The 22,520-nt window shown below is 52.5% G+C and overlaps 1 protein-coding gene across 4 annotated transcripts; it reads left to right on the forward strand.

Annotated features, from left to right (window-relative positions):
* Positions 1–431: 431 nt before the first annotated feature.
* KLHL25 (kelch like family member 25) lies at positions 432–19,810 on the forward strand. 4 transcript variants are annotated; one of them, XM_056347005.1, is made up of 3 exons: positions 432–610; positions 11,281–13,106; positions 18,204–19,810. In XM_056347005.1, the coding sequence occupies exon 2, from the start codon at positions 11,294–11,296 to the stop codon at positions 13,061–13,063; it is 1,770 nt and encodes a 589-aa protein (XP_056202980.1). In that variant the 5' UTR covers positions 432–610; positions 11,281–11,293; the 3' UTR covers positions 13,064–13,106; positions 18,204–19,810. The 4 variants fall into 4 exon arrangements, with proteins under 4 accessions (XP_056202980.1, XP_056202982.1, XP_056202984.1 ...); XM_056347007.1 differs by having other exon boundaries at positions 432–606; positions 11,277–13,106; XM_056347009.1 differs by lacking the exon at positions 432–610 and adding an exon at positions 5,607–5,874 and having other exon boundaries at positions 11,277–13,106.
* The last annotated feature ends 2,710 nt before the right edge of the window (positions 19,811–22,520 follow it).

The raw sequence follows: 22,520 nt of genomic DNA on the forward strand, positions 1-22,520 counted from the left end.
TCTGACCGGTGCAAGGGCCAGGGTCGGAGGGGAAGGGTTTCTGCCGCGGGGATGCCACGGGTGGCCTCACAAAGGCAGTCCCAGCGGTTACGCAGCGGGGTGCCAGCGCAGAGCACCCCGCAAACCCGCCGGGAAATCCCCAGCCCGCCGGCGTGGGGGCTGCGACACCCCGGGGGAGCTGCTCCACAGGGCCGACACAACGGAAGGCGGGCTTTAGGACCTGGGGAGTTCCGGGCCACCCTCGTCCCGCCCCCAAGCCGCCTTCCTGTCCTGCTATTGGCCGCCACTCTCCGCCTGCGCCCGCCCCCTCCCATGCGCCGCTCCGCAGGGGGCCGAGCCGGCGGGGCGCGTCACGTTCTGGGCGCGCCCTGAGTGGCCGCGGCCGCGGCCGGCCCCGCCCCCGGAGCCCCACGCGAGGCAGGATCCCGCCGCCGGTTACATTGTGCCCAGGCGGAGCGCGGGGCCGGGCCGCCGCCGCGCATCGCCCCACGCGTGGGCCGGGACCGCCCCGCACCGCCCCGCGGCCGCCCGCCGCCTCCCTCCGCCTCCCTCCGCCCTGCGCGGCCGGGGCTTCGGCTCCCGGCGCTGTCGGCGCGCAGCGAGCGGGTGAGTGACTCTCCCGGGCTGGGGCGGGGGGGAAGGCGCCGTTCCCGAGCCGGCTCCGGCCCCGCTTGGCCAGGCCGGGTTGGCCTCTGCGGGGCTTGGGGGCCAGGGGAGGGCAGGGGGCTGCCGGCCGGCGGCGGGGCACCCCGGCAGGAGGCACCCGCATGCCCGGGCTCCAAGCGGCGGGCTCAGCTGGTATGCAAGGCTGGCAGCGAGCTGGGCAGGGAGGTGGGGGCTTTGCTCTTCTAAAGCAAAAAAAAAAAAAAAAAAAAAAAATTGATCTGCTAAATACTCCTCTTGGAGAATATGGAAATGAAGCGGTTGCCTTTCCCTTTTCGTTTTCCCTTCTCCATCTGTCCCTCGCAAGCCCGCCCCAGCCGGCACAGTGACACCAGCGCCCGGAGCCGGGCCGGCAGGGGTGGGCAGGGGTGGGTGGATGGCTGAGCTGAGCTGGCAGGGATGAAAAAATAGTTCTGCACCCCTGCTGTCCTTACAGGCCCCTCCACGTTTAACAAAGTTAAAAGCCCATTCGGTAGGCTTGGGGTTTTTCTTAATTTATTTCGTCCATCCACTTGCAGCTGTAGTTGGGCTGGGGGGCTTGGGCCAGCCAAATCTCTGCTTGCAAAATCTCCCGTCCTCAGCCTTCCCTCAGCAGACACCTGAATGGTCCGTGCGTTTCGTACGGCGAGCCCTGGCTTCATAACCGGTTTCTATTCTCTTTTCTGGCGACCTCTGCCTGTCTTCTCTTGCGACCCGCTGCAGTCGCTCCTTGGTCAGGGTGCCATGGGCCACCACTGTTGTAGTCTCTATCCGAGCGTACCTGTTGCTCTCCAGGACAGACCCAGAGCTGCTGGAAGAACAAGCAGCTCTATAACCTTTATACTTTGACAACTTCCCTTGTCTTCGCCCTCCTTCCTGTGTCTTGTGACACTTGTTTTTATTGAACTTACCTAAGGAGCAACCCGAGATGTGTGTAACACACCCTGTGGGGTTCTGGTGGCGGCCAGCTGCTCCTGGTAGCTCAGCTGTGTTATCCATTGCTGCTCTGGGTCCTCTGAGTAGGTGTAAAACAGGCCTGATCTCCCCAGCTTTCTTTTCTCTGTCCATCTCTCAAGGGGTCTGACTCCTTGGTGAGAGGGGACCCTTTCTGGGGCCTCTCTGATTTCCTTGTTCTGTTTGCTGCTTAAGATCAAATCTTATCTGAAAACACATTTTGCCTCTTTTGTGTCTTTTAACCCTAACCATCTGCTCTGGTTTATCTCTGTGATAAGGCCATACTGAGTAAAATACATGGGGAGGAGGCATAGGTGGAAGTTTGCTCTGCAGCGGGAAGGTGTGAGGTGGGCGCAAGAGTGAAAATTATGAATGAGAGTGAAACAAACAGTGAAATCGGCTGCAGAAACAAATCAGTTGCACCTGGGGGCACAGGAGACCGTAAGCAGCTTCAGGACTGAGGTACTTAAATTTCCTATCCCTTTTTTGTTCATTTTCTCAAGTATTTGAGATTATATTGTTATCTGAAGTCCTGCGTGGCGTGCCCCACGGTAGCCTCCCGTGCTGTGTTGGGGGCAGGTTCAGGTAGCTCAGGCAGTGGGGACGGTGCCTCAGGTGTGCTTTTGGGGAGCAGGTCAGGCCAGTTGAAAATCCTTCGACTGAAGGAGCTAGGCAAATGAAATTCATGAAGGCAGACAGCCTGGGAACAGATGACAAGATGCTGCATGACACATACTCCAGACGTGTTAAAATGAGCATGTGTCTGATACATCACATGCTCCCTCCAGTGCTGGAGTGAGTGCTGGACACGGTGGGAGCACGGAGTATGTGCACATCCATGTGTCCATACGTACGTGTGAATTATGATAGCATTTTTGTCCCTGCAGTGGTAACCTGCCGCTCCCCAAAGCCTGCGGGAGTCCAGATCCTGCTCAGCAGCCAGAGGAGGTTTTAGGCAACGTATAGGAGGTAGGTGAGTGAAACAGGAAGGGCAGGATGCGGCCATCTGTGGAGGTGGAAGAAGACGGGCAGCGTGTTGCGAGATGAGGAGGGAAGTGGCAGCATTACAAAAGAGAGGGTGTTGAGCAGTGCCTTGGCCTTGGGCATGAGTAGGTGGAGCAGGACGGGCAGAGCTGGCCCGGGGTGTCCGCGGTGTCGGCTGACGCTCGGGGATTGTGGAAGGGGCAGGTTTGAAGAAGCAGTGTCAGCACTCGAGCTGAGGAGTAGATTTCCTCCCCTCTTTTATAGACTGTAATTGAATTGCAGAGGACGTCGCTGGCATTGCTTAAAACAGTGGCTGCAAGAATGCTGGCCAGGAAGCATTTAGCTGTAACAAACTGCCCCAAGCCCCCTGGCCTGACGTTTAACCACCCTCGCATCGGTCTGTCTTTTCTTATCAACTTTATATCCCCACAGAGACTATTAGTATCACTCCAGCCAGTACAGGCTGCTCTGTCTTCCCCGCATCTCTCAAGCCTGGGAACGCTGCATGTCCCACAACCACCGTCTGCTTGCTGACCATTAGACTTTGCAAAGACTTCCAGTTTTCTATGACAGCCTGTCAGATTGTGGCAAGGCAAATTTATTACTGTAGCACACTGGCAATCACTCTGGTTTGTTTTGCAATGTGTCCACAGATGCCCAGGATAGCCTCGGCTGCAGCAGCGCTCCCATGCTGGTCCAGAACTTGCAGGCTGAGCGTGTGGTTTGATGCTGTTAGTACTGAAATGAAAAAAGCAGAGATGGGTGTCACATTTGTTCTTTCTGTCCGGAGCCAGAGGGCAATGAGCAGTGCTCTGTCTTGCAGCCCCAGACCCTTCAATACCTGTCAGTGCTTTGCAGTCTAGTTGGGAATGGCTGTCTTCCATGCCCAGCCACGTGCGGGGCTAATCCGTTTAGGAGGCATGAGGGCCCCCCACCTCCAAGGCTCTGAAGGCTGGCCAGAATTGCAAACGAGCCCCTGCAGATCGAACCTGGCAGTTGCACCGAGATCTTCTGCCTGGTAGGGGCATGGGGAAGACGAAGCAAAACCCCAGGCACAAAACTGAAATCCTGCCGTGACAGCAGGCAGACAGACCCGTTTGGTACCAGCGTCTGTTGCAGGGCTTCTGGTTAGCCTGACCGTTGGAGCCACCAGCTCTGGCAGCCTCAGCGCAGGGAGCCGGGCACAGCCCACAGAGAGTGGGAGGATCTGAATGTGCTTTCTGGAGTCAGCAGCTTGCGGTGGTTATTCTGGCATTAATTTGATGTATACCACATCTCATCTTCTAAACTCTCCCTGGGAAGTGGCATGTGGTTCCGCTCCTCTATATTTGAAGTACCAAAGGCCTTTTGCCTTCGCAGCACGTTAGCAAGTTGGCTTGCTTGAAAAGGACTTTATCCTGCCCAGATGGGGCTGGGGTCGATACTGGGATGAAGTAGATTGTTTCCATTCTGGAGCCTTTTTGAGCATAATTTGGGCGACCGGACTGCATGCTTCCTCTGCAGCCCCCCATTCATTTTGCAAAGCGACTGTGATTGATCTGGCAGAATGGGATTTATTCAGTAGTGGAGCCAGAGGGCTGGGGGGGAGGAGAAAACCCCACAGCAGCCTCTGAAACGAATCATGGGCTCTGAAAAGATCCACTGGGGTTAAGGCGTAGCAATGAAAAGCTATTGTCTGGAGCCTGGACTGTGGCTAAAAGCATTATTTATCCCCATTTGGATGGTGGTTGTAGGAGGGTGTGGTATTCCCAGGAACTGCAAAGCCAGTGTGCTTAGTGGTGAATGTGAACTTTATTTGATTGCCTCACAGGTAGCTCAAGAAGCTTTATGGAAGATCTCAGTTGCTAAGTAGCAAGTCCAACATCTGATTTGCAAATAAAACTGCATGTATTGCATGCAAAGCGGATTTCCTACGGGTATTTTTATTTTGGTTGGAACATGGTCGCCTTTGGCTCAGATTAGTTCATGTCTTACAGATTTGAGGCACTACTGCCCCTTTTACCAGTGCTTTTGCAAGATAGAACAAGAACCTCACTAATTGGTACAGCTTGGCAATACTGCTTTTGTTCTCTGTAGTAAGTGGCATTCAGTAGATTCTTGTGGTGGCTTCGGGCTCAGAGTGGAGCACGGGTTTAAAGGGAGGAATGGTGGGTACTGGTGAGAATGGGGTACGAAGCAGTGATGGACAGACCAAGTTTCTGAGTGCAGCTTTGCTTTACTGAGCATGTTGATGTTCAGATATGTGCCCGGACCTTCTCTAGACAATGATCTCCTGGAGCCTACAGAATTGGGCTTGGAAAACCTCCCAGTTTCTGTCTGAGCAAACAGAAGGAGCCTTTCACATGGTCTCTCTGTTTTCTGTCTAGGATATACAGGCTAGGCTAGAAAGTGAGAATCGAGAAGAAATGATAACGATGCCTTCCATTCTCAAAGGCTGGGGCAGGATCAGAAATTCTGTGCTGGGGGGATGGAGTCAGTGGTCTTTCCTTTGCTTGCCTGTGTGAAAATGTGATGAAACAAGAGTTTGTCAGGAAGGCCAAATCCAGCTCTGCAACAGAGATACCCTCTGATTCACTGCAGTTGCGTTGCTGGAATTCCAGCATGCAAAATCACAGTTGCATCTTTGCTGCGTTAGTCATCCTGAAGAAAACAAGAACAGATTTGGCTGACATGGGAAAACCACTGAATTCACCGGAATTGCTGGCAATGACCTGATTTGTTAGGGAGCAAAGTCTGCATCCAGGCACGCAGGAGCATGGACAGAGCAGGCAGCGTGCCTGGGAGATGGTGTGGGGAAGGTCCTTTGCTGCCCACCTGGCAGCAGCCCAGGCTCCACGCTCGGCAAGTGCAGTGCTGCACCAAATGCCAGGTGCTATTTTAATTCCTTTCATCTCAAGCACTCTTTACAGAAGGGCATTATTAGTGTCGAGCATTTCAAGCAGTTCCAAGTTGTGTACCTGATAGTCCGCTGTGTTATGCAAGGACACGAACATCATCTGAAAAAAATGTGTTCCTTCCCATTTCTTGCTTTTCCGTCTCCCTCCCCCGTCATCTTTTCCTGTTTTCTGTTGGTTTTTTTCTGCTTTTGAAGCTCGAGCAGTGTCTGTGAGCACGTGAATGCCTGCATGTAATAGATCCCCCTTCTTCAATCTTTTGACGGTCTCCAATGCCGGAAAATTGCATCTGAAGTGCAGCTGTATCTGGGTTCTGTGTTTGACCAGTGTGTTGCCACACTGCTTTTTCTCCTCTAAGTGGCTTTGCAAGGAGTTCACCTTCGTGAAGGCAACGCAATAGGTGACTTTAGATTTCTAGTTTGCTACTCTGTACAGTAAAAAGGGGGAAATCTGTTCTATACCAGTAACTTTGCCCTGGGATGATGCTGCTGGCCTAAGCACCAGGTGGTGGAGTCCGTGAAAGGCGTTGGAAAGGTACAGACATTTGGGATGAGGAGCAGTCATGCTACTAATGGGTAGAGAATTTATCCTGCCGCTTCTAGGGGGAAGGTGAACTTTGGCTGAATTCAAGACAGCATTTCACCCCAGAGGGTTGGTATTGTGAAATTAGAGAGAAAATAAAAACGAACCTTTACGCCTGCCTCCCTGCAAAAGCAGCCATCGCTGGCTGCTCGAGGTGGGTCTGCTCTGGTTTGGAAGGAGCCAGCTATAGGTTGTAGTGCAGTCCATACATGGAGGGCCTGTATGGCTGACTGCTTGGCAATGCATCTCTGCCGTGGCGCGAGCAGCTTCTTCCAGGTCTTCTGAGCTAAGCCTGTGGAGAACCTTACTGCTTATTTATTTACTTATTTACAGCTTTACATAGTTCATGGTTGAGTGGGGCAAAACGGAACGTGTCGTGCTCGCTGCTTCTCTGGAAGTCTGATGGGCGAACAGAAAGTGCCAGCTCTGGTTCATGGGATTTGGGCTCTTTGTCGGTGTTTAAGCGTTCTCCCAAGACCGTGAAGGTTGGCTATAAATCCTGTAGTTTTGCCCTCTAAGCAGAAGTGATTCTTGATCCCCTGAAGTCCCACTGGGGAACGTCGTATTTGCTGTCGGATACTGTCCTCTTGAAAAGCAGCGGCGTTGCAGCTGGCAACTCCCTGCAGATAGCAAATGCGACTGGAGATGTGTGGACAGCCCGCTGGTTTAAGGTGGAGGGGGGAACCCCTCGCCTAGCTAAATATAGGCCATGTATCAATCGTCCTTCCGAGCCCTCCTCTCGTTTGTAGCTCTTGTGACTGGGGACCAGGGCCTGATACAGCTTCCAAGTAGCTGATTTCTAAGTGCCGCTTGGATTTTTCAAGAGGTGATGGAGTGTTTCTCCTACGTGACCTGTACCAGCAGGGCTCCAGCATGGTGACACACCGGCCTGGCAGGGACAGTGTTTTGCTGGGGCATGGTTTGTAGGGGGCAAGAGGCGCTCGGGCGGGAGCACTGGGGCTGTTGTTCGGGTGCGGAGTTCGGCCAGCCCTGTGGTCTTGTTTTTTTCCCCTTGTTCTGTTTGCCAGCTTTGTCCTGTCCAGAGAGACCGCTGGGCTGTTTTGGTCATGAGCTGAGATTCAAGGGGTCTTTTCTCCCTGAGCCAACTCCTACCCTCCTTCGGGGTTGCTGTCTGCCCTGCGTGGGTGAGGGGAAGGATTTCCAAAGCGCCCTTATCGTGCTCTGCTGGAAAAAAAACCTGCCTTTCCTATACCTGCTGTACAACGGCTGCAGACAGCCAGGGGAATACCGGAGCCAGCACACGGCGTTGGGTATCTGTCAAAAAGCTGGTGCCCCTCTGCCCTCATCCATATGGAAGAAGGGTTATCGTCTGCCTCATGCAGTAAGATCCTTCTAAAAGGCTATGCAGTAGACATTTATTTTTTCAATAACTGCCTTTCGAAGGAAAAAAATAAATTCAGCATGGAGAAATCCAAGATCCAGTTTGTTCAGGTCATGCCTTCTGCTGTTCACGTTGACACGTCTGTTCTGGTGATAACTTTCTGCATGATAGAGGATGTCGCTGGGAGCTCCGATAACCCCCTGAGTTCTCGTAGAGCAGGTGGGAGCTTGGCAGGGGCCACTGACAGCTTTCTTTGTGCAAAATATTCCTCACTCTGAGCAGTTCTGTTTTTTCTCTTTAGCTCAGTAGCTGGGTAAGGCAAACGAGGGATGTGGTGGGGGCCAAATTCTGCTCTGCATGCATCTGCTTCAGAGAAGTTCCTATAAAAGCACATGTCACGGGTCCAGCCTGTTCATCGCTGCAGTTAAATATTGCTTAAATTGGAGCACACATGTGCACATCATGAAAAATGTAGAAGGTCCTTTGAGTTACAGGCTTCTGAGGTTTATAAGGCTGTTACTTTTTGGAAGAAACCCATCAGATGAAATAGCTGCTGCCTGCAGTTTCTGTTTATCTGATATGGGTGGGATGGTGCCAAGTTCTCTGGTAGACTGAGAGATGCAGCGGGGCGTGTTTGTGAGGGGAAGAATTAATACCTGCCACTTCTCTGCTTGTGCCCACCTATAGCAGGCATGCAAGAAGCCCTCAAAACAAGGTGTTTGGAAGTTGCTGAAAACCGCAGGCGAAACTTGCTGGTGAGATGGCCGACACGGGAGTTCAGAGGCTGCTTTAGTTTCGGTTTAATAGTCTGTCTAGCCCTGCTGATCTGTGACCGGTGACATTAGTGTCATAACCTGGCCCCAGGAGGAGCCAAGTAAAGGGGCTGTGGCTGTGGCCCATTTAGCGCTCAGGCTTGCAGCTGTACCGGGGGATCAGTTGGTGCCTGTAGTGGGACAAGGCGATATGAAGAGCAGTGCTACTGGGGACTGGACTGGAACCTGCCCATTTATTCCCTGGATGCTGTTCAATACCCGTTGGATAGAAATATTATTGGGTTACCCAGTGCCCTGGGCAAGATGTTTGATGTTAGAAGCCTGAGGTTTTTTTATATATATGTATGTGTGTGTACATATATGTGTCTGTATATATATACAAAGTGGCTCTGCTGCAGCTTTTATATAGATATTTTTAATTTCTAAATGACCTGCTCCTTCCACGCTGAGCAGTGGCTTCGCTAATCTTAGTGTCAGAAAAAATGATGCTGCCTTCCTGCAATCTTTTTGTTTGTTTCGATAGCTGTCCTATATAAATTGCCTTAACACTTTGTGCATAAGCAGATCAAAGGTTAACACTGGACAGCTGACCGGATCTGCAGGCAAAGAAAGCAATAGCAATGGCAGGTGGTTTCTGAGGTTGTAGGAACAGGAACCTAAATCAATAGCTTTTAGCAGACTCATAAATGTTTCATTTGTATTCCTTGCTTCTGCGTTACAGAGCTTTGACACAGAAATCCATATCACCTCTTAAATTAGTCTTGTCCCTGCACTGGATGCAGATGTTAGAAACCATTTCCCTCAGATGCACTTCAAAGTGCTGCTCCGTAATGGCGTTTTCCTTCCTGTTTTGGAGCCTGGATTCTGCGCAGCCTCATCACAAGGGGAATGAGCTCGGCGGCCTCAGCCGCGGGCTGCAGGGATTTTGGCGATGAGCATGCACATATCCAACCCGAATATCCGTGTCAGTGCTCCTGCCTGGTTCAGAGACCAAGCAGAAGTTGTGGCTGCTCGGGCAAGCTATCGTTTCTGCACAGAGAGGCCTTTTCCTCGGACTGTGACACAGCCCTGAGGAGGGAGTGAGGCCTCAGGAAGACCAACCTCAATAATTCACGGCAGCGGGTGCAGAAGGAGGGATGTGCCCACAACTATTTGTCGGATTTGGACTCTTGGAGGTGCTGGAGAAGCAGGGGGTAGGAAATGCACGGGCAGAGCGTGAGTCAGGCAGCTTATCTGGCCATCCACCTCCGCTTGAGGTCATCCACCCGTGGAGCGTGGGAGGCTTGTGCGGCTCCAGGTCTCGGCCAGGTCAAGGCTGTGACCTGCCAGCAGTCTGGGAGCACCGTGTCCGTTCTTGGCATTCCGTGGCTTCCCCCCGGGACCCTGAGTGCAGCCAGCTCCGGCTGGCCGGGGGGACAGGGCTGATCTGTAGACCTTGTGCTTGCAGGGGAGAAAAGACCCTTGGGAAACCTCGGGCTGCAAAATGCAAGTTAAAAAACCAACTGAAAAACAACAACAAGAAGAACCCAACTAAAAACCCTTCCCCAGCTAGATCTGTGCGGCTAATTACTGATTTCTAAACAGTTAGGTGGGTGGAGGGGCATGCCGTGGAATTTTAGCCCCGGTGTTTGCAGCCTGCAAAGCAAAAGTGCAGTGTTTTGGGGAAGGCAGGGTAGAAAAGGGATAGAAAAATAGTGTGGGGTGAGAGAGGAGATGTAGCAGAGCTGGACACAGTTTCTCAAGCAACCCCTTTTTCCTGGGAATTAGGCCCACTTTCCCCAGGCTGTAGCTGTTCCCGGTGGCTGCCCTGTGTTGGCAGGGAAGCTGAGCTGAAGGTGGCAGCCCCTGATGCTCCTGGGCATCCCAACAGGGTCCTGCCTGCCCTGAGAGATGAAACGCTCCTGGGACAATTCAGACACCACCCACCACCCCAAGTTCTGACATGCCCCATTTTTAGCCCATTTAGTGAGCTGGCCACCTGCAAACTCTACTTTTAGCCAGGAAGAGTCTCTTTTACTGAGAAACACATCTAGTGTCGTGCCTGTGATGGCTTTGCTGTGTCTGCTGTCACGGGGGCCTGGAGCAGAGGCACAGCAGGCTGACCCTGTTTTTTGGTGGGTTTTTTGTTTTTTTTTTTCTTTTGGACTGATTTTTCAAACCTTAAGACAGTTGTGCTACTAAGTTCAGTACTGACTTTCTGCTGTAAGAGGACTGTGTCTGCTTTAGTTAAATGGGGAACAAAATAGAGCTGGCTAAAATATTTTGGAGTAAATTACTTGGATTTTATCATCTAAGTAGTATTAATTTGATTGGTCCAAAGGGTTTTTTCTTCTACGGGCAAGGTTAGGTATCAGGTAGCACTTAAATGAAATAGTAGCTAATAAAAGCCTTGTGTTTGCTTCTGCCCGTCTGTTAAAAAGCATGATTTAGCTGTCTCTGTTGTCTTATTCTCTGATGTCAATCTGTCCTGCGAAATGTTTGAGTCACATGAAGTGTCTGGTGAGTTTTACCAACAAAAACTACAATGAAAGGGTTTGGTAAAATTTGTTCAAAACTTTTGGCTTGTGCGTGTAGCTAAATATTCTATAAATAAAACCTGTAGCGATTGCCTTTCCTAAACCTGCAGTAATCTTCATTAAAATCAGAAGCCAAACTTGACTTCTGCTGAGCCAAGAGCAGACCGATGCCCTTTCTCCTGGATAGAGTGCTCTCTTAATGCTGTTTTCTAAGGAAAAGCAACTCTTCTGCGGTTTGCCAATACCCTCCAGGGGCTGTTGAGACAATTTACCATCAAGTTTGGGTTTTGATTGCTTCACTTTGTTGCTCTGTTGCTGAAACCAAAGTGCAGAATTTCCCCCTTCACCCGGCTCTGCCTTCCCACCCTGCTCAGCCTCAGCTAAATTTTTGGAGGGTGTGGGGGTGCAGGAGGCACGGGCTCTGCAAGCCAGGGTGCAGGAGCACCCGCAGAGCAGGAGGGTCAGCTGGTGCTCCATGTCTGAGGTCCATTGACAGTCTACCAGTGTTGCATAGCAAATGCATATATTCTCCGTGCCTTACGTCAGTAATGACAAGAGAATAACGTTTCTTCTCTTTGTTTCTTTGCAGGCAGGAGCTCTGTCATCATGTCAGTCAGCGTCCACGAGAACCGTAAATCCCGGACTAGCACCGGCTCCATGAACATCTTGCTTTTTCACAAAGCTTCCCACCCGGACTGCGTCTTGTCCCATCTGAACACCCTGCGGAAGCACTGCATGTTCACCGATGTCACCCTTTGGGCAGGAAACAGGTCGTTCCCGTGTCATCGGGCAGTGCTGGCTGCCTCCAGCAGATACTTCGAAGCCATGTTTAGCAATGGCCTCCGGGAGAGCCTGGATGATGAGGTGAACTTCCATGACAGCCTCCACCCAGAGGTGCTGGAGCTACTGCTGGACTTTGCTTATTCCTCTCGGATCATCATCAATGAGGAGAATGCCGAGTCCCTCCTGGAGGCTGGAGACATGCTGCAGTTCCACGATGTCCGAGACGCGGCGGCCGAGTTCCTGGAGAAGAACCTCTACCCTTCCAACTGCCTGGGCATGATGCTGCTCTCGGATGCCCATCAGTGCCGGCGGCTCTATGAACTCTCCTGGAGGATGTGCCTGGTCAACTTTGAGACTGTTCACAAGAGTGAGGACTTCAACAACCTTTCCAAGGACACTCTGCTGGACCTCATTTCCAGCGATGAGCTGGAAATCGAGGATGAAGAAAAGGTCTTTAAGGCTGTCATCCAGTGGGTGAAATACGATCTGGATGAGCGGAAAGCTTATCTCCCAGAACTTCTGAGGAATGTTCGTCTGGCCTTGCTTCCTTCTGAATGCCTCAGGGAGGCCTTGGCTTGTGAGGACTTGATCATGGTGGACGAAAGGAACAAGCTTGTCTTGGATGAAGCTATTCAGTGCAAGAAGAAGATCCTCCAGAATGATGGGGTGGTCACCAGTCCCTGTGCCAGGCCTCGCAAAGCTGGGCACACCTTGCTGATCCTGGGAGGACAGACCTTCATGTGTGATAAGATCTACCAAGTGGATCACAAAGCCAAGGAGATTATCCCCAAAGCAGACCTGCCGAGTCCCCGGAAGGAGTTTAGTGCCTGTGCCATCGGCTGCAAAGTGTATATCACTGGAGGCAGGGGCTCAGAGAACGGGGTCTCGAAAGACGTGTGGGTGTACGACACCGTTCATGAGGAATGGTCAAAAGCAGCCCCGATGTTAATAGCGCGGTTTGGGCATGGCTCGGCTGAACTGGAAAACTGCCTGTACGTGGTTGGCGGGCACACTGCAGTAGCTGGAATCTTTCCTGCATCTCCTTCGGTTTCCTTGAAGCAAGTAGAGAAGTACGATCCCCTGTCCAACAAATGGACGATGGTGGCTCCTTTGAGAGACGGAGTGAGCAACGCTGCGGTGGTGAGCGCCAGGCTCAAGCTGTTTGTCTTTGGTGGGACCAGCATTCACCGAGACTTGGCGTCCAAAGTCCAGTGCTATGATCCAGCTGAGAATCGGTGGATGATCAAAGCTGAGTGCCCACAGCCCTGGCGCTACACGGCAGCTGCTGTCCTGGGCAGCCAGATTTTCATCATGGGAGGAGACACCGAGTTCACGGCAGCATCCGCCTACCGCTTTGACTGCGAAACAGACCAGTGGACGCGCATCGGGGACATGACAGCCAAGCGCATGTCATGCCACGCTTTGGCCTCGGGGAATAAACTCTACGTGGTGGGAGGTTACTTTGGCACTCAGAGATGCAAAACGCTGGACTGCTACGACCCTACATCAGACACGTGGAACTGTATCACAACGGTGCCTTACTCGCTCATCCCCACAGCTTTTGTCAGCACTTGGAAGCACTTGCCATCATGATGAGGGTCAGGGCGCGGGGGCTTGTATCCAGGAGGTCAATAAGGTAAGGGTCTTCTCCTCTTAAATTGAAACTTGCTGTCTTGCCTCAATTGCATCTGCAACATGCCATGCCAAAGCCACGGGTTCCAGGTTGCTCACGTTTTACGAGAAGGGTACGTTTAAAGGCGGGATGCGGCGCCAGAAAAGAATAATCGCCTCTGTTGTAAGTCGCGCTAGCTCCGGGTTTCTCTTGTTTCCAGATGATCCTCCCGGTATCTTAAGAGGTGGATGGTTGCAAGCAGGCCACAGCTCCTCTCCCTGTGCTCCAAGCTAGCTGGATGTGCCAGCGTCATCCTTCTGTGGGTGGGTAGGGGAGGGCAGATGTGTCCATGCCTGCTCTCACCGCTGTCACCGTGGAATGCATCCTCTCCCCATGCGGTTGAGGGGTTAAGTTTTCCAAAAGCGCTTGCATGCAGGTCCTGGGAGATACGAAGGTAACAAGTGCTTTGGAAAAAGTCTCAGTAGTTCGATATCTTTGTTGTGTATCTGGGTGATTTATTTGAAGCTGAAGCATATGTAGGCAAGTGACCCTTGGGATGCTGGCAAACGCTGGATCTCTTTTTATGCGCTGTATTTATATTTCAGTGGGTAGCAGAGGCAAAAGCTTAGAAGCCATGATGTATTTGATGGTCCTGGTGTTTATTTAACATCCAAACTGTTGCTTGTTAAATCAGAACTTCTGAGACTTCTGTGTGAGACCTGAGTGGGAGGGAAGGGGTTTTGTAACCAGAAGAAGAATGTGTTTATCGGTGTTTGGGGGTGTGTGAGAGTAAGAAAGTCGGTGGGAACTGACGATGTCCTGTCTCATTCTGGTGCTCCGGTTCTTGCTTGCTCGGAGAAGGTGCTGTTGCAAAGCCACAGGGTCGGGGCTATTGATTCCTCCTCTCTCCTCCCCAGCGGGGGATGTCTGGTTGCCGTTTGGGTTAGCAGTTTCACTCCACAGAGCTTTGTGCGTCTTCACCAGTCTGTGCTGCGATGCAGCTGGCCGGAAAGGCCAAAAGCTCTTCTCACCTTGCATTGTGAAAGCAGGTACTGACATGGGCAACGCTTGGATAGCATCATCTTCCCAGGAAGCCTGTAACACCTCTGCTAGCTCAGTCTGCAGGTTTCACAGTGCCAGCAACACACACAACCCTGCTTTGGTGGCTGGGGAGTGCATCCCAGCTGGCTGAAGGACCTGGGAAACTCTCGCGTATGGGGGCGGGATTGACAAGCTTTGCTTACGGTTTTATTTGGAAAGTGGGCACTGTGGGGAGGGAAATTCTTCCATAGGCTCATCAAAATCCACTTCACTTGACAGGGGGAGGAAGGAATGCTGCCCAAACCCTCTAACACCCTCTCGCTTCCCTGCTTCCCACTCGGTGTGGTTGGTGCGCCTGGGAATCGCCCAGCGGGTGAAATTACTGGCATCTCCCAGTGAGCATCTCTTTTGATGCCAACTGGGAACCAAGGAGGAGCTCCTGGCACCTCTGCCAGGCGTTTGCCCAACATGACCACCTGCTTTTCTCAGGGGGAAAAGAAGCACCCATTATTTTTTGATTAATGGCCTTTGATTTGTGTTAACACCTGGTTTTAACATGGGTTGGACCACAGTGAGGGCAGGGCAAGAGTGGAAGGGGTTAAAATGGGATCTCTGAGAGCTTTCCCAGCACTGGAAGATAACGGCCTTTCCAAATTCTCCTCCTCAGGCGTTGCCTAGCATCTGTCGAAGTGGCTCAGTAATCTAATTAACTGCCACTCCGCTATTAAATGTTGCAGCAAGGAGTGTGAGGACTCCATCATTTTCAGCTCCGGTCAATGGGGCCTCCCATTAAGAGCTATCCTAGAGCTGAAAATTAATTTTCTCTGGTGGCAGATGCATCTGAATATTAAAGCTCCACACCAGCCGTACTGCTGGGGATAGGAATAGGGAACGTTTTCAGGTGCAAGTTGGTTCTTTAGCCACTGAATAAAAAGCAGTCTCCAAAGTCACAGAGATGTTATTTTCCTCTCCTACCTTTTTTCCTCCGTACTGTATGTGCGTTGCTCCGATCTAATAAACAGCTGTGTGGGGGTTGTGAAGGTGGTTTTTGTCCCCCTGTAATCTGGAGGCTGGCATAAACACAAAAACCCTAGGAACTGTAATATGCCAACCTGCAAATGAAACTGGTGAAAAGTCACTGCGTGATTTTGGCTTCGCTTCCACTCTTTGGTTGGAAGTAGGATTTAAAATATGCATGAGTTCTTGCCATACAGAATGTCTCTTCATGTTTTTTTTCTTGAGATTTTTTTTTTTTTTTAACTTAAGTTATTGTTACGGCCCTAACCACTGTGACAGCTGCTTAAATAAAGCACCAAGATGGGTGGGTGAAGGCCACACCTGAATGTCTGTGATGTGCTGCATTGTCCATGCTGCACCAGCCGTGTCCCACGTGCTTGCCTTGGTTGTCCTGGCTGCCTCTGTGCCAAAACTGGGCCCAGGAACTGGGGTAACTGGCTATAGGGTCCTGCAACTACGCTGTCGATCGTCTGGCTGAGGGGTCTTCTTGGCTTGTAGCTCCCACCATGTAAGGTCTCTGCTGCAACACCTATTTTAGTCTCTGTGGGACTTCTTCAAGTAGGGGCTCCCAGAAGACGGGTTGGCCAGCCTGTGCCCAGGTGCTGGTGTGCTTTGGGAGTGCGAATCCTATAGGAACTACCCTCAGCTGGAAAAGGCTCAGGAGGAACCATCCCAGGTGCCCTCAGAGCAGAGCAAGCTGGGCTGGTGGGGAAGGGCCTGGGCACTCGCACAGTAGGAAGTGGTGCTTCGTACTCGTGAAAAAAAAGGCAACCTCCTCACCTACAGGCTGGTGAGGCTGCATTCTTACTGGCCCTGAAACCCAAGTAATACGTCCTTGAAAAATGTTGATCATGGAACACCAAGCAGGCTTTTCATTTCAAGCATAAAACCGATCGGCTGGAAATGTCTCCTCGAGGGCATGGCCTTCACCCTTCCCAGCTGGAGCCGGGGCACCTTTCGGCAGAGGTCCCAGCACCCCTGCCAAGGATGCCGTGTGACATTAATTTAGTGCTTATTACCTGCAGTTAATTCCAGGGATCAAGCGTGATTAGCAATATGAAGCATGAAAGCCCAGTCTCCTCCCTCCTGTCGAGGAGTTGAATTGATACAAAGGGGAAATAAAATACTGAGCACTCTGCTAATGAAGGTTCTCGTGTTTATAAACACAAGCAAAGCCTGGCCAGGAGCCCAGGGGATGATGCTGGGTGGTCTCTTGCAGTCCTGGGCAGTGACAGCGGATGGGGATGACTCTACATCTCCTAGGAGGTGACTTTAGGCCGTACCAGGAACAGGTTCTCCAAGCTGCCTGTTTCCAAATTAAAAGTGGCTTCTCCAAACTATCCATCCTGTGTGACGCTTTCATTTTGGTGGGGCAGAGCCACAGATGGGCTCGGGCCAGAGAGAGGAGCCTTCAGCTGGGGGTTGAGACGGTCACTGCGGGTGAGGGAGCTGTAGATTGTATGGTCCAGCCTGGGAAAATGAAACGGGGAGGGGGGTCCCTGCGTCCCTCTGTGCTGCCTCCTGAGCCTCAGGTGCTCCCCTGTGGTGGAGATGTCAGAGCTCCCATCTCACACCGAATGGGGATGAGCCAAACCCCTCAGCAGCCAGAGCTGGGGGTTCCCCTCCCGGTGCCTTTCAGCTCCTGCAGGATCCTCCTTGTGGCCTGGGTTGGAGGGAGCGGAGGCTGGTGGCCGGGCACGGCTCAGGCACTCACTCCGGGGGCTCACTTCAATGCTCAGAGCCCATTTTGTGGCTCCCACTGGAGCCCTTTGGTGGGTTTGGCTCCTGCAAGGGCTGTGGGGTGGCTCCAACAGCTGGTGCCTGCTGTTGGGTGGGTGCTGGGCGGCCAAGCTGCAGGTTTCCGAGGCTGCTCTCGCACCTAAAAGCTGAACTTTGGCTCCAAAGCTTTGGCAAGGATTTAGGCAGCATGCCGGGATCGGAACTGTCTTTTGCTACCGTGGTCTCACTAAATGTTGGATCTGTTCAGTGACTTTTCCTGACTCCTTAATTACAGATTAGACAACGAGCCTTTTGCAAAGACAGTTTTACTGCTGCCTGGTTTGGCTTCCCTTCCACGTGGAGCAGCGCTTGGCCAGCCCTTACCTTGCAAGAAGCTGCAGGGTTTTGTTGCTGTGCATCACTCCTGACTCTGACCACGGAGCCCCTCTTGCAGCCAGACATCTTCCCATGCAGAAGCCCCGCGTGCCTGCGAACGGCAGCCTACAAATAACCCGGCATAATCTCCCGGCTCCTAAATGCTGTAGCTCACCTGCGTGCTGCTGGGTTGGTTGCTTGCAACCTGTTAGAAGCTCGCTTGTGTTGCCAGAACAAAGTCACAGCTGGTTTCTCTTGGTGGCTCCTAGGGAAATCCATTTGCATGCGTGTAACAGCGAGGCTGGATAAACAGGGACTGCAGTTTTTTTGCTGTTGCTGCTCTTTCCAAGCGGCTGGTTGTCTCTGAAGCCAGTTTATCAGGCAGCGTTGGAAGGGAGTGGCTGGCCTGGGGAGGAAAGTCAATGAAAATCAGGCTTTTCCTAACCCTGGGCAGATGGAAACATGTGCAGTCTGAGCTTGGCCTCAGACTGGATTAATCAACCCCTTGGAAACGTCAGTCATATGGGTGGTTTTGGAGGAACCTGCGGAAAAAGAGAAAAAGGGTCTTTTTGTTTTGTCTGTTCCAGTTCTTGGGCCCTCCTCCCTGCCCTAGGAAAAAAAAAAAAAAAAAAAAAAAGAAAAGAAAAGCAAACCACCTAAAACTTCATTTCGCTCAACTTTTCATTCCCTTGTCTCATGTCCATGGAAGTTTCTGGGCCAGCTCTGCCTGGCTCCCCAGTGCTCTGAGCCCTCCCCAGCTGAACGCCCGCTCTCTCCCCTCTCCTGCAAAAGCAAAGCACACCCCAAACCCCAAGTAAACCAGCTGCTTTCCACCTCCACCCTTCTCTGGGATTCGGGGTGGGGGGTCACCTCGATAGCTGCTAACGTGCCATCCCTTTTCTGGTGGTCCCCTGCGTGGGCTGAGCCGAGCATCATGCTTGCTAATGAGATTTCTCTTTCCCTCCCCAGATGCCAGAGTCACATCCATGTCCCCTGTCTCACTGCTGGAGCCGACACAGTGACCGAATTCCCTCCCGTCCTCGCGCCCAGGACTCCGAGGAGCCTTTCACATCCCTTCCTGGCACCAGGAGTCGGAGGCACGGCCAGCCCCGCTGCCGGCATCATGCCAGGGGGCACCAGGGCCACCCAGCCCTGCCGCTGGGCACCACGTGGAGATGGCGAGGAGCCGGGAGCGCTGGCTGCCGGGCTGGGCGCAGGGGCACGGGGACGGCTCGTGGGCACCGGTGGCCTCACGGGACTGGGGGGATGGAGGCTCCATCCCTCGGCAAGCACAGCATGGGGGGGGCCGTTAGGTGCTTTTTGTTACTCGTTTGAGGGGGTTCAGAGATAGTAATATTTTTTTTTAGACACAGCGAACTTACCATTGGCAGTGCCTGCTGTTTGGGTGATTGGGAAGTTTTGTTTAAAGGCAAAATGGGTTGAGAGCACCTGGCTCTCCCCATCCTCTGGCCGCTCTGCGGAGGCTGTTGAAACATTAAAGTGTGGGAGCTTGGGGCAGCTGCCAGCAGCGCTGGGTACTGCAGCAAAACAGGGCAGGTGCCTTTTGTTTTGTACTTCGGGCCTTTCTATTACCCTTTTTTTTTTTTCTTCCCCCTTTCCTCACTACAGCCGGTTGCGATTTGGTCGGAGGCTGGGCAGCTCCCCGCACGCAGCTGCTGGGAAGAGCGCGACGGCTCTGTTAGCGTGCCAAGGCACCGGCACTGCTGCCGAGATAGTCACCAGATAAACCCCGCTGCGTGCTTCGAGCCGCTCTTCTGAGCCGCCCGCAGCCACTGAGCAGCGCGTGGGTGAGGGCGTAATTAGTAAACGAGCAGAGGTGCAGCAGGGCAAAGCTCGCGCCTTGGAAGTGGGCATCTTGCCTCGAGCGGGGCCTCGGAGGGAAAGCCGGCGGGCTAGGGGAGCCCCTCAGGGCTGGCAGCGCGGGCTGGGGAGGGACCCCCACCCTGGGGAGGGACCCCCTGCCCCTTCCCGCTGCACCGCACGCCCTGGCCTCGCCTTGGAGAGATGTGAGCGTTGCTGACGGCAGGGTGCCTGCCCGCCCCGGCTGAGCCACGCACGCCGGCTGCCAACTGCGTTTGGGTTTATCCACGCAAGAGCTGTCAGCCCGAGTCACTCCTCATTCATGCTGTGGAGGGAGGCACGTGGCTTTTGGCTGTTGATACAGGGGTCCGGCTCCTGACCAGCCTCTTCCAGGGCTGGCGACTGCTCAAGACTGGTCCTGCACTGCCCCAGCATCCCGCTTTCCTCCACAGCAGATCTGGTCCTGCAGATGCTCTGGGCTTGCCTTTCACCCCTGGATTAGGTTAAGCTGTAGCCTGGCCAGCTGCATGATGCAATGTGATGAAAAGCCTTGACACGGCTTCAAACAACAAAGGTCTTTTTGGAGCAGCAAGTGCCCATTGCTGCCGGGAAGAACACGCTTTGTGCCCAGCCAGTCCACGATGCTCTGAATGACGTTTATTTACATCTTCTAGTCTTTTTTTTTTTTTTTTTTTTTTTCTTTTTTCTTTCCTTCAGCTGCTTGTGAACTTTAATAAAAATGATGATCTGGGAAACCGTTTGTGTGTTTTTCACAGGAGTCTTCATTCTTCAGCAAGTTGGATTTAGGTCTAATAACAGGGCCGAGGAATAATAACAGGGTTGGCACTCGGCGGGGCGGTTCACAAACAACCTGCTAAGCAACCAGCCCAGCTGTAATTATTATTGCTTCAGCGCTTGGGAAACTGAGGCACATTGTCAAGTGCCTCGTCCAAGGGTAGTGGTAGATCTGGGAATCAAGTCCGGGGCTTCTTGTGTCCCGAGGACATCATGTGTCTCCTCCTCCATGGCTGTTCTCGCTCAGCTTGACTGTGCCATGATTTTAGCATTGCAGACTTGCAAGTTCTCCTAACACCTGCCAAATAGGTTGAGGGGGCCCAACCTAGACACAGCCGTACTCCTGCAGGGAAAGCCAGTAATTTCTAAGGAAAATGAGAAGAATTTATACTTCTGTTTTTCTGATTTGCCTTCACTTGGCTGCTGCAGCTCCCAAGAAAGGGGCCCATTGACAGGCGAGATGGGCTTTCCAGCTGGGGCTCCTGTTCACGCTTCTCCTCTGTGTGCATCTCTCCCCATCCTGGAGGAGTAGGGGACTGATCCAGCCCTGCTCTGGGAAGGTTCTGGGTTCTCCCCTGCTACGAGACCAGCAGCTCCAGCTTTGCTCGGGACTGGGAACATGAGCGCATCAGAGCAGCAAAACACGACCTTGCACGTTCACGTTTGCTTCCCCTTACTAGCAGGGCCTGTTGGGCTTGGGAAGCAAAACCACCTGTGGGTATCACGCACCGTCTCAAGGGGATTTGGAGCCTGAATTTCTGAGCTGTTAAGGAGACTGGGAACATGTCTCCTGGCCCGTGGGAGCTGGGTGGGCAGCAGCATTAGCTGATGTGAGTTGGGCAGATACGAGTGTAAAGCTCCATAGAAAAAAGCTTATTAAAGAGCCCTTTGGGAAACCAATTCAGGCTAGAAATTACTGTTTGATGAGCAGGAGAGGGAAAAAGGGAGTGTGTGAATGAAATCCCTTTCAGTTTTGTTGATTCAGGTTTTATATGGGACTCTGGGACTTTAAATACCAGCTCAGGAGGCTTTGCGACTGGCTAGCTTTGATATGAGCCATGCAAAGACCTGCTCTTTTGTATTTATTCTGGAGCTTGCCTGAAAGACAATTCAAAAGCAATCAGCAGCTGCTGTGACAGCAGCAACCTGTTGCTATGGAATTAAATGCATTGCAAAATACAAAGGTTTCTTGGTTAGCAGCAACAAAGTAAAAGGGGAGTAGGAGATGGAAACGGATGTAACAGGCAGAATAAAGCTACAGCCCAAGCGGGGCTGGGTTTTACCGGGAGGTACAGGGGAAGCAATGTAAACGTGATTTGTTTTGCTTTTTTGCCAACTCAGCAGGTCACGCTCGGCTTTGTCTGGGAGCGAGCACTTGGGAAAGAGTCTTGTCTGGTGGCACTACAGGGGCTGTGTGTTCCCAGGCTCCCGGGAAACATGCCCACATGCTATAGCCAGCCCTCGCTGCGGGCTGTCGGAGATCGGACATCTTCCCCATGTGGTGCCCAGGAGCCTGGCACGGAGACCCCCAGAGGTGCAGGCTCTCGCAAGGATCCGGCCCTTGCTCAGACCCAGGCATGGCAGCAAACTGCTGCCGGCAGCCCCGGGCCACCGAAGGGGCGCTTGTCCCACACCTACCTCCGCCTTGTTTTGCAGGGACCCGGTGACACCAGAGAGCTTGGCCAGGACACGGCTCGTTTCAGGCTCGGTCGCGGGCTCTCTCCGCTTTGGTTCTCCAGCTCTGTAACAGCTTCTCGCCCTCTGAAAAGCATCTGGGAGGAGAGGGCAGGGAGATGGGATCGGGCAAGCAGCTAGTGGGACTGCACCTCTCCCAGACTCAGGTCTCGGGACCTCCATCCCCAGGGATCGACCATGCTGAACCTCCTCAGATGCAAAAGGCTGATACTCCTATGACTCATTTAAATTAAATTTATAGTGCCTTATTGGTTTTTAGATACACATTTTCCCAGCCTGACCCCAGCTGCCCTTGAAATAGTACTATTGTGCAGTGAAGCCCTACAGGGAATTAGCATCTGAGCTTACTCTCTCTTTGTCACCAGAGTCAATTAAAAGCAGAGTCGCTGGTGATTTAATACCTCCAGCGTCTAAGGAAGCCCCACATCCATCCAGAGGCTGGCTCTGGCGTTTTAGACACATAATTGGAGTGGAGGAGTGTTTTTTCCAGTCAACCAACACGCTTTCAAATTCATCCGTGTCTACACAGAGCACTGAAGCCTCGTGTCCTTGGCTTGTCGTCTTCTGCACATTAATTAATGCCCTGGCATTGCACATTCTCCTTGTGATATGTCTCATGTCACATTGTTTTCCTATTCCCCACGCACCTTCTCCCTTGGGATAAACGCAACACGTTTTAGTCTCTGCAGAGGGTCCAGGCTCACAACCTGCCCCCTCAGGAAACGCTGCTCACAAATGAAGTTAAGAAACCACTGCCCCCAGCTCCCCACCACCAACTGGAAATTTTAACTGGGCCCAATCCCTCTCCCCCCAGTGCAGAGCCGGAGCTCAGTACCCTCCAGGTACGGGCAGCACTGCTTGTGTCCCCAGGATGGGAGCCTGCAGCAGGGGCTCCTGGTGGGGGTGAACAGCAGAGGCTGAGATCATTTATTCTTCCTTCCTTACAATCTCCCTTTTCTTTCCGTCTCACCACCT

The sequence above is a fragment of the Falco biarmicus genome, chromosome 7, assembly GCF_023638135.1.
Source record: "Falco biarmicus isolate bFalBia1 chromosome 7, bFalBia1.pri, whole genome shotgun sequence".
Lineage (NCBI taxonomy): Eukaryota > Metazoa > Chordata > Aves > Falconiformes > Falconidae > Falco > Falco biarmicus.

Coding starts and splice junctions, on each gene's coding strand:
- KLHL25 (XM_056347005.1), top strand. CDS start 11,294: ATGTCAGTCAGCGTCCACGAGAACCGTAAATCCCGGACTAGCACCGGC.